At 39.4% G+C, this 12112-nt stretch overlaps 1 protein-coding gene across 1 annotated transcript; it reads left to right on the top strand.

Annotated features, from left to right (window-relative positions):
• Positions 1 to 4442: 4442 nt before the first annotated feature.
• On the top strand, positions 4443 to 5331 carry bdnf (brain-derived neurotrophic factor). Its single transcript, XM_069914716.1, has one exon. The coding sequence runs from the start codon at positions 4456 to 4458 to the stop codon at positions 5197 to 5199; it is 744 nt and encodes a 247-aa protein (XP_069770817.1). The 5' UTR covers positions 4443 to 4455; the 3' UTR covers positions 5200 to 5331.
• The last annotated feature ends 6781 nt before the right edge of the window (positions 5332 to 12112 follow it).

The following is a 12112-nucleotide window of genomic DNA, read 5'->3' on the forward strand; positions in this document are numbered from 1 at the left end:
ATCTCAGGCGATTGTTAAGGTCAGTACTGATTGTTGATTGTTTATTCGCCCTGGGGTTGATGCTGCGTGGCTGAGTGGTCGGGTGCTGCCAACGTTATGCCATCAGTCTAGTGTGGCTGTGCATCGAGACGAACTCTCGGGCAGAACGTACACATTTAGGGGAATATTGCCTCTGTCCCCTGACCCCCCTCCCACGACTGCTAAAATTCCGCTCATTTTAATGCAATTTATTTTCTCGTGGGGTCAAACTAAAATCGGTTCACTAAACTTTTCAGCGCCTGTTTTGGGAGTTTGATCCGACCTGTTGCTCTTTCAAAGGATCCTGACGGTATCTTTCGCGACCAGGAACCGTGGAGGGAATACGCTGTGGATATTGCAGCGATCTTCCTTGAACCCCGCTCTCCCTCTCCCTCTGTAAATAAACATTCTGACCCATCCAGTCACGTTTAGTTACCTGATAATTAAAGAATGTGAAATTTGTGTATCGGCCACAAGCAGGCTCATGTCGAGAATCAGCCAGGCGGCAGTGCCATCATGTGGGCATTAGGAGCTTTGCCGTGTGATGGGGGCTGGGTTCTTCGGGCTTCGCATGGGACGAGGTCGCTGGTCCCAGTGTTGCCCGTGTTTTGTATTTGGTCCTTCTGGAAGAGGGTTGACAACCTCTGCAACACAAAACGGTGCAAATGAGAAATAATAAATCAGCACAGTTCCTGGGTAAGGCCGGTAGATCCAAGTGTCAGGTTCATTTTGTGGAGAAACTCTTGGATGGGTTTTGATTAAAGGGGGAGGGGGGGGGGCGTCAACAAAATGTTGCATGTCAACAGTGGGGCCCGACATTCGCGTGTGAGGTCTGCTTTAGGCACTTCCATAACCTATCCGTAACTCCGTCACCCCGAGTTCTTAAAGGAGGCCGATGAGGCGGAGTAGTTTTAAATTTAGAAACACAGGCGACAGTGACGCAATTCCAGATCTGCGGCTGAATCGACAGCATCCATCATCTGAAATGTTAATCGTGCCTTCTGAAGTGTATCTATATTTGCTCCTCCTCAATGTTCGTTCTGTATAAAGATCATGTGCATGAATGAGGGGAGGGAGACCGGATAGAAGTTTATAAAATTTTGAGAGGATAGGCAGTCAAAATCCCCTGTATAAAAATGTTAAACACTAGAGGACACACGTTGACGGTGGGGGGGGGAGGGAGGTTATTTTTTTTCGGAGAGTAGGAAGGGACTGCCAGAAATAGTGGGAACACGTGAATATGCAAAGCATAAAGGAATCTTTATCATGGGCAAAGTTTTAGTTTAATTTGGACGCAGACCTCATGGGCCGAAGAGCCTGTTCGTGTACTGTTCGATTTTCATGAATTGATGGAAGATACATGTTTAATTCCAGGCGCTAGCTAGTTGTGTTTTGTTCGGTGATTACTCTACTGGTGTTTCCCCTTGTGGCGGTCGTTCCTCTGATGAGTTCTGCTGTTTAAATGGAACGCCTGGTGCACGATGCCTCCGAAGAAGAGTTCAGGGCACCGACTGTGCGTTGCATGATGGCCTTCCAATAATAATCAGTGGGTGAGAGGATGAAGGGAAAACAGTGATGATGAGGGATTGGGGACCACGTCTCGGAAGCGCCATACCTGCTAAAGGGATTCTTCTGCGGCAGACTTATTATCTGCTCTCTGCCCGGACAATATCCGCCCACTATGCTCCATTCATGAAATCGCAACTCCTTTCTAGATAAGAGTGTGTACACACACATATACAGAATATAGACGACTATATTTAGAAGCGGACACAAATAACTTGAAGAAGCAAGTCAAAGAAACATTAACACAGGAGCAAGGAGGCATGGCTCACAAGTTGGCCAGTACCAGTTGGTTAACAGAAGAAAGGCGAGGCGGAGATATGAAGGAAGATGCTGCCTCTCCGTTTCTCGACTGCGAAGTGCACTGAGCGCAGGAAAGGGGCGTCGCTGAGCTCTTGCACAAGTAGAGAAGGTTCTAGAGAAGACGACGATGGTGGGCATGGAGGAATTTGAACATCAAAAAAAAAATGGGACGTTGGTCATCAAGCGCCTGAAGTGATGGGAGCGAGCTGAACAGCCCTGTTCGACGTGCATGAGTTCATGGCATCGGGATTTAACAAACGATGGCTTTAGCGTGCTTAACTTCAGGAGGTTGCCTATCCAAATGAATGACAACAGGCTGCAAACACAGTCAAGGTGTTTGCGAAAAGGCACTGAGGGGGTCTGCACTGGGAGACACTTTTCTGACTCGCTGAGCAACGTGGTGGTTTCCGCATCGAGACACGGCCGGCTGATTTAAAATAGAATCCCTTGGAATCAACCGGCATTGCCATTATCGGAACACTGTTCTTTAAAAGCAAGACGTTGTTGCAATTGGTGTTCGAGTTCTGTTGAAAGCATTTCAATGTGAAACATTCTGGTCGCATGCGTTAATGATCACTGTGCAAATTATGCCGAGAGTTTGCGGTCTTTTGAAAAATACTGTACTTGGAATAAATGAAGTCATGTCCATTCCAATAATTTGCTGTGGCGTTTTTATTGACTGGTTATAATTCAGTAACAGATGTTTTTGGTGTAAAGAAACATGGCGCTGTAAATCTACATGCAAGATATTTTCTACGGCAAGGCATTATTTTTGTTATAATCGCGTTTTGTCTCGCCGATATCATAGTCTGCGACGGATCAATCGCAAACCTGTTAATGTATAATTGTGTTAAAATCAGACGAATCTTTCTTTTCGATCATGACTAACCTTGCGATGTTTGGCTTGAAGATGCAGGGAGGGGTCTAAGAACTTGATAGGGTTTCCATTACCAGGCCTCTAGTGAACTAGTTCCTGTACTTATCCTGAATCTTGGCACTAGTTATTCCAACAGAGAATGGACTCATGATTAATATACACTATCCAGCCCCTCTCACTCTTCGCCCGCTTACCCTCTTTTTCCAATTACCAGCCCCCATCACAGATTGAATATGGTCTCATGGGATTATTGCTTCTAGAAATATATTAAAGTTGCCATTACGGCTCAGATCTTGGCCTTTTAAATTTTCTGTAGCATTTCCTTTGCTAATTAACTGTTTCGTGGCTCCAGGACATCTAATATTTTGTTGTAAAAGAAAGGACAAATAACAGGTTGTTCAAATTGAAAAGCTATTGCAGATTGTGAGACCTGGGCCACTTGTACTGTATGATTTTGTCTCGGTCATTTTCTGAGTCAAAAAAAATCTCAATGGTACCCATAGTTGCACTTTCCGTGAGAACTTTGGATCTGATTTTCAATTCTGAGGGTGTTTTTTGTTTTGACTTTTCTCAATAAAGTTCAGTAGATGCAACGTTGCTTGGGTATAAACGTGTAAACTTACAATAAGCAGGTAGAATTATAATTAAAATGTTGCAGAAGGGACTGCGGAGTCTGTGTAGGAAGTGCTACTTTTTTTATACAAGGGGTTGCTTCATTCGGCCTCAAATAATTGGACCCGTTAAAAGGAACAATTCTTTGGAAACGCAGCAACTTACAACACGTAAAAACAAAACGCAGGAAAAATTCAGCTGGTCAGTGTACTTTATGTAGCAAAGATACATAACCAACATTTCAGACTTGAGCCCTTCATCAAGGTATGAAAAAACGTGGGTTATATGTCTATCTTTTCTACGAAAAGGACACTGTTTGACCAGCTAAGTTTCTTCGGTATTGTTTTTACTTCAACCACGGTGTCTGCAGACTTCCGTGTTTTCCCTTTAACTTCTAACACGTGTAAGTTTAATGGAATTAATCTTTTCTGGGTTTTTTTTCTAAAGTGTTTGTGTGTAACTTAGCAAAATGTGTTAACTGTTCGACAATATCTGTTCCGTGTTCTGTGCTGTGCCGCGGATTGTAAAATGGGTTAACGTGGCGTTACTCAAAATATTAGAGTTTCTTTTTGAAAAAAAAATGTTTTACTTGTTGACAAAATAACTGAGCATGTCTAATTTGAGTTCAATGAAGCATAACCGCGGTTATTAAATAGGCCTAGACACCATAGATAATGGCATTAATTAGTTCACTATTTCCTTGGTATCTATAATTTGTATGATTAATAAATTGATTCGGTAACCGTGACTGTATCTGATACAAATATCCCATCAGGAAGAGTTCGTTCCTGGAATTCGTACTATGTATTTTCTTTTTTTTAAGTTAGAACCATTTTTCCTGGTTACAGCCATATGTGGCCTGATACGTTAGAGACAATCTCAGCTCACAGTTAAGGATCGAATTACTTTTGATTAACGATAATATTCTGTGACGAGCGCTGGAATCTCGTTGCTTTGCTCCTGTAGGATCAATATTGTGCAATTTCTGAAAGTCTCGATGGTTGCATAATTTGGTGAATAACTTTCCCCCCCCCCCCCCTTTCTTCTTGTCTTTCCTACAGTCCCGTCAGGTGAGGGGAGTAATGACCATCCTGTTCCTTACTATGGTTATCTCATCCTTCGGTTGCCTGAAAGCTGCCCCAATGAAAGAAGCTGGAGGCCGAGGTCACGGCGCCCCGCTCTATCCCGGGACACTGGGCGATCTGGCTGGCAGAGGAAGGGAAGAGGGCGCCTCTCCCCGTGGACTAGGGCTATTGGCCAACACGGTAGAACACGTGCTGGAAGAACTCTTGGAGGTGGAGCCCGAGCCCCAGCCGAACGACGGTGGAGGTGGCAAGGAGGTGGATTTGTACTCGTCCCGGGTGATGCTGAGCGGCCAAGTGCCTTTGGAGCCCCCTCTGCTCTTTCTGATGGAAGAGTACAGGAACTACTTGGAGGCGGCCAACATGTCAGCGAGGGTCAGGCGCCACTCAGATCCGGGCAGACGGGGCGAGCTCAGCGTCTGTGACAGTATTAGTCAGTGGGTGACGGCCGACAAGAAAAAGACAGCCGTTGACATGTCGGGCCAGACAGTCAGCGTCCTGGAGAAGATCCTCGTCCAGAACGGCCAACTCAAGCAGTACTTTTACGAGACCAAATGCAACCCCAAGGGTTTCACCAACGAAGGCTGCAGAGGGATAGACAAGAAGCATTGGAATTCCCAATGCAGAACCAGCCAATCTTTCGTGCGAGCTCTCACCATGGATAGTAGGAAGAAAATTGGGTGGAGATTTATAAGGATAGACACGTCGTGTGTATGTACATTAACCTTTAAGAGGGGAAGATAGTAATTGGGTGTATATAGATTTTATTGAGAAGTAATCTATTTGTATATATTACATACAGGGTAAATTATTCAGTCGAAATGATACAGAAAATTTTATGGACTGCATGTATAAATGAAGTTTATACAGTAAAAAGTGGTTTTACGGTCTATTTATTGAACATATCCATGGCCCGTGAAGAGGGGAGGGAGGGAAGAGAAGCCATCATTTTGCGCACAACCAAACAATAAGCCTGTGTTACATTCCTCAGAATATCGTGGTTTGTTGAGTGACGTTGCCAAGATATGAAACGAAAGTAAAAAAAATGCATGCTGCTTCCGTTGTTCGATACGAATCTGTCCATTGAAAAGTCCAAGATACATTCCGTTTACATTAGCCAGTACATGGTTATATTCCTTATTAGTATTATCTTTGTTGACTGCTTTACCTTCTACCGATAGCGTTGGAATTAAAAAGACAAGGTGCTGTCGTCAATCTTTACTAGTTTTTTTTATTCCCTTGGGATTTAAATGAACAAGTTTAACTCTTGCTGTATAGTGCACCATTCCAGTATGAAAGCGGGTTGTTGGCCATTTGTTTTCTTTTAATTGTTTTAAAACCAGACATGCACGAAAAGGACCACGGATGGACCGGAGCGTACATATGCCATCCATACAAATAAAGCTGGGAGACCACAAGGGCCTGGGGAAAAGTCATCTGAACTTCATTAACTGAAAACGTTATACATATTGCCTCTATTGTGTATTAGTAATAAACGTGTGGAAGTCTTGCAAAACATGGAACCATCATTTGTGTTTGTTGAGAATAACTGGGGGGGGGGAAGAGAATCATTCTGAGGTTTGGAATTGGGAGAAAAGGCCAAAATTCTTGGGCCCAATTGGTATTCTATCCTGCCCCAAGGATGCAGTTGAAATGCGGACTTTCTGACAAATTGAGCTAAAATTCAGATTCTCACATGTCAAATTACTGAGCATGGAGAGTCCAAAGTGCACCATACAGCGGCACTACTTTCTGAAAGCATATGTAGTTTCAATGGTCAAGTTGCTGTTGTGTTTTGTACCAGGCAATAAAAGACAAATCTACAACCTAATGTACTTCAGAATCCTTAGCAAACCTGAGCTACCTCTTCAATCTCGAGTTTTTTTGGGGGTTGGAAGGGCTTTTATAGCGGGGGGGGGGGGGGGGACAGACTAATGCTCCCAATTGATTGGAAAATGGAGGAAATTAATTTTTAATAGCCTGGTATTATTTTTACTGATCAGATCATTCACTTGGTATGCCTTCCATAGGTGCAAATCTACGTGATCTCCTACATTGTGAATGAAGATCTTTTGCCTGTATCATCCTTTAAAGCTTTTGAATGCCAAAAGAGTCCAAAACATTGAATGATCATGAAACTCTGATTTCTAAGATTAGAGTCATTGCAGTGGTAAAATTTTAATTACAAAATATTTTTAAAGCTTAAAAAAAAAATGAGGAAAGAACACTTTCTTGTGTCTTTAAAAGAGAGGGTTTTTTCAAGTTGGTTGGATAACTTATACACCTGGATCACTAATACCCTTTAAAGGAAGAACTCTATTGTCTTTACAGTACTTGAAAATAGATTATTCATGACTAGAGGCCCACAATAATATGATTAACTCTTAAGCACACTCTGAGGTGGCTTTGACAGTCAGTTCAGGGAGATTAAAACAGACAATAAATGCTGGTCTTGTCACTGATCCTCACACCTTATGAATTAATAAATACACTGGACAATATTTTTTTTCAAAAGGTTTGCTTCCTGAAAATAAAGGATTATGATAGACAACTTCAAGATGAACACATAGATAAGTTCAGAATTAATAAATACACTGGACAACATTTTTTTTTCAAAAGGTTTGCTTCCTGAAAATAAAGGATTATGATAGACAACTTCAAGATGAACACATAGATAAGTTCAAATTTGCTGCATCATACAACATGAAATTAATTTTTATTGGATTTAGCATGTTAAATCACATAAGGATGCTGACACATTGTATTAGTTCAGCTGACCTAAAAATATATTGCCACTGATTTTCATTTGTACTCAACATCTGATGCTTTTCGTGTCAGTGTCAAACAATAGTTGGTCAGTATGATGGATTCTAGTTGCCCTCTTTTCCATGGTCGCAAGCTCCCGGTGAAACCTTTCACCATGTTTTTCAAGGCCTGCACCAAGATCAGCAAGGAAGAAGTCCAAGTGTGAATGCAGAACATGAATTTTCAATTATATGTTACGCTTCATGGTTTTGTATGCTTGAAGTGGACTTAGAAAATGACAGGAAATCGCAAAAATAAATTGCATCTAAAACACAGTTCGTGATGGGAAAATGTTAGTGATTTTCATGATTAGCAACCCAAAGTTCATAATATACTCAAAAATAAATATTTATTAAACAAAGCACAATGTTCAATCTCATATAAAAAAGAATTTCAAAAATAAATTTATGACTCCATATATTTGGAATACAGTGATAACACCCTGTTAGTATGCTGCGATAGTGCTTTTTTGCCTTTCTTATTTGCTGATCTCAGATAAAGCATTGGGCAGGATGATTAGCATAGCAGGTAGCACAACAATGTTACAGCCCCAGCAATCAGGACCGGGGTTCAAATCCCATGGTGTCTGTAAGGAGTTTGTATGTCCTTCCCATGTCTGTGTTGGTTTTTCCCAGGGGCTCTGGTTTCCTCCCACCCTTCAAAACATACTGGGGGTTGTAGATCAATTGGGTGTAATTGGGCGGCACGGGCTCGTGGGCTGAAAGGGCCTGTTACCGTGCTGTATGTCTGAATTTAAATTTAGAATGGGTGAGCAGATGCAGGATAATTACAATACTTCATAAAGAAGGTAAAGAAATTAGTCTGTGTGCCCTGTCCCTTCCATAACTCTACTACTTTTGCAAATGGTTGATTAAAGAATTGTACTCTGGTTGGTTCAGGATCAAATTATTTGCTCACCTTATTCTTGAAGAATTTTATGGGGGGGGGGGATATTTGAAAAGGAGGAAGGTGTAATCTGAGAAAGGGAAATGGAGAATCCGCAAATACCAGCATATTCCAAGATTACATTTACAGATAAACAGCATTAATCCGGCCACTTTATCATCTTAGTCACAATTACCACAATGTCACTGATAATTTCCTCACCTCAGTAAGGTTCGTTCAGGTGTTTCAGAAGTTTGTAGTAAACCTTTAAACCAATGTGAAATCAAAGGTACACCCAGTTAAACCACAACAGGAAAATAATATAAGCACCCTAAAGAGATCTCATTAATTTTTCAAAATTAATCCCTTAATAGTTTGCATTTTGTCAGTAACCAAAAATGTCAAAACAAATTTAAATGACAGTAATACATTAAGTCAGATCAGAGGTGCAAACTTGTTACTTTAATAATTATATAAAAATAAAACAGTCATTAAAAAAAATTAAATTTTAAAAAGTATCCAATGTCATTTTTCAATTCTTTAACAAAGACTTACTATTTCAATTACTTTGACCTCATTTAATTTTCAATGGCACACAATTGTGTTTCAATGCTCTCGTGTGTTTAATTAATTACTTCCTTCAATATCAATTTTTGATTTATTTCCTTGAGGTTATATCTCAATAACTTTGTCAAACTCAGAACCAACATCATGACAATGTTAAATGTACATTTTTGGGAGTAACTGATCACGCAAAGATTCCTATAAACCTGAATGTATCATGCTTACTAGTTTGATTTAGTGTGGAATCAATCGTTGGGGGAATACACTGAGCCTCTGGAGGAGCAAAGGAATTTGGACCACAATTTCCAGATGTTCCCATTTAAAAACACTTGGCGTCTTGTGCGCAGATCCAGTCACCCAACTTTGGGAAGTTTATCATTAAGCCAGAAAGGGTGCAAAAAATATTTATGAGAATGTTACTGAGATTGGCAGACTTGAATTATAAGGAGAGGCTGTATAGGCTAGGACTTTTCTCCCCGGAGAGTAAGAGGCTGAGGGGAGCATTTAATTTTTTTTTAACCTTTCAGCCCATGGGCCCATGCCACCCAATTACACCCAATTAACCTACACCACCAGCACATTTTGAATGGTGGGAGGAAGCCCACGCAGACATGGGGAAAATGTACGAACTCCTGCCAGACAGTGCTGGATTTGAACCCTGGTAGCTGATGCTGTATCAGCATTGTGCTAACTGCCACCCATTTTTGAGAGTTATGGCATAGATAAATAGGCAAAGTCATTTACCCAAAATACATGAATGTAAAACTAGAGGCCATAGATTTAGGGTGAAATGGAAAAGATTTCAAAGGGTCCTAAGGGACACCTTTTTCACACAGGAAATGGTGAGTATATGGAACAAGCCACCAAAGAAAGTGGTGAAAATAACATTAAAAGACCTTTAGATATTTTTATGAAAGGCTCAGCAAGATAAGGAGCGAACGCATCCAAATGGGTCTAACTTGGGGAGATAACTTCATTGGTATGTTTCCATGCTGTAAAACTCTAGGGGCTCATAAATACTCTTGATTTGCTACCTGATTAACTCCTTGTCACAATGATATCAGCCTCACCAATTTTATGGAGCATAAAATGCTGACTACTGCAAAGAATGGATGTCCTTGTGCCACATAAGGAGATACAGGTACTGCTATCTCCAAGGACTCAGGTTCACTCCTGATCTCAGGGACTGTCTTTGTGGAGTTTACACATTCACCCTGTGACTTTCTGGGTTTCCTCTGCTTGCTCCAGTTTTGTCTGTCCAAAATCTTGGCAGGTTCATTACCAAGCTGAGTACAGGGTGTTTCCAATTATCCGAAAACTGTTCTACCGAAATTCTTGAATATCTGAAAAAAGATTTTGGCTGAGACATGACGTCACAAGTTGAAAAATGTTGAAGTTTTTTTTTACCCACTGTGCTCAAGTGGGGCTATAGGGAATAAGTTTTATAAAAGAGACATTTGTCCATAGGTTGCACATTGAAGGAAAGGAAAGCACTGATTATCTAGTTATAAATTGTTATTTTTTTTGCCATGAGTTACAGCAACTTTGCATTAAATTGCATTGTGGCATTCTCAGAATTTGAATTGAATACCGTGCTCTCTCCCTGCCTGCCCAAGTCGCGCCCTCTCCCTGCTCAAGGTCGTTGATATTCTGCTGGAGGACAATCCCTGAGACTGTACGTACAATCTCCTGCCACTTACAGGTGAGATAAGACCTTGGGCTCCCAGGCAGGATCAGCGACAGCGGTGGGGAGGTGTCGGGGATCGGCGACAACCGATACAAATATTCTGTTGATGCTATTGGACTGCTTGAAGAAAATTATTCAAAAAATCCAAATAACCAATATAGATCAGGTCCCAAGCATTTTGGATAATCAGAATTGTACATATATGGTACAAAGGAGATGTTGGTGTACATGTGAGGGTGAATGAAAAGCAGAACTCCGGGGAATGAAACTGCTGAGGGATAGCATCCACCTGCTGGGTTGGATGTCCTCTTTCAGCCATGCTTTTCAATTATAAAACTCCTCCCAGTATCATATTTTTAAATTCGCACTATGAATGAATGAATATTCACAGCAGCATATATCTCCTTTTACAATGTTGATGCTTTTTTCTGCAGATCAAACCAATTTTTTTTTTCGAAACTTTATTTATTAATTTTAACATATGAAGAAAGTAAGTAATTCACGTACAGAAAAAATACAAAATAAAGTAATACAAGTACAAAGTAACATAGTTAATACAATACCAATCTCGGCATCTCCGCCTAACAACTAAAAACTAAGACTAAAAAAAAACTATTTTTAACCCCTAAACCCCCCTCCCCACCCCCACGATAAAGAGTGAAGAATTAATACTATTAGTATAATTTAAAAAAATTAAAAATATATATCTTAAAAAAAAGATCGATATATATATAAAACAAAAAAAATAATTAAGTATTAATTATTAATCCAAAATTTTTTTATTATATAAGAATATATATGAAAAAACAAAAACAAAAAGAACTTAAATGAAAAAAAAACAACTAATAAAAAAAACTAAAAAAAGGAAAAAAAAGAAAAAAAGAAAGAAAAAAAACATATATATAGAAAAAATATATAATAAAAAAAAGTTTTTTTAAAGAAAAAAAATGATTAATTCAAACTTATTTGAATTGTATATAATCAATAAATGGGGTCGACTTTAACTCATAAAAAGACATCTTATCTTGTATAGAAAAAGATATTCTTTCCATAACCAAACAAAACTTCATCTCTGAATACCACCTATCTAAAGACAATACATTTCTATTCCTCCAAGTAATCGCTATACATTTCTTGGCCACTGCCAGCGCTAAGTAAATGAAAGAGATCTGGTAATTATCTAATTCTAAATCAATCAACGGTTGCATATTCCCTAATAAAAATATATCAGGGTCTAATACAATATGAAGATTATATAGATTATTAAATACAGATTGAATACCTTTCCAAAATTGTTGTAACCGATCTCACAACCAAACAGCATGTAAAAAAGAACCAGAAACCTGATCACAACGAAAACAAAGATTAAGAAATATATGCTCTCATTTCCAAAAAAAGGTTATATATCAGGTTTGTATTGTATTTTGTTGGAAAGTGAAAGTAAAATAGTAAAATGAAATGGGAAAAAGATGTAAGTTTAACAATAACTGAAGAAGATTGGTCTGAAATCTGCCGTAATAGTGTTCGAAATTTGATTAATGCTAGATTGGCGATGATTAATTATAGTTTTATACATCAATTATATTTAACACCCAAAAAATTAAAAAAATTTGGTTTTAGATCAAACCAAATTTAATGTGAAATTTTCATTAAAGGAAAAAAATCATCTATCCAGATCAAGTGAATTTTAACCATTTACCATGCACCACTATTAAA

The sequence above is a fragment of the Narcine bancroftii genome, chromosome 1, assembly GCF_036971445.1.
Source record: "Narcine bancroftii isolate sNarBan1 chromosome 1, sNarBan1.hap1, whole genome shotgun sequence".
NCBI classification, from domain to species: domain Eukaryota; kingdom Metazoa; phylum Chordata; class Chondrichthyes; order Torpediniformes; family Narcinidae; genus Narcine; species Narcine bancroftii.

Bases quoted from the DNA above. Each gene is read 5' to 3' on its own strand.
- bdnf (XM_069914716.1), top strand. From the start codon at position 4,456: ATGACCATCCTGTTCCTTACTATGGTTATCTCATCCTTCGGTTGCCTG.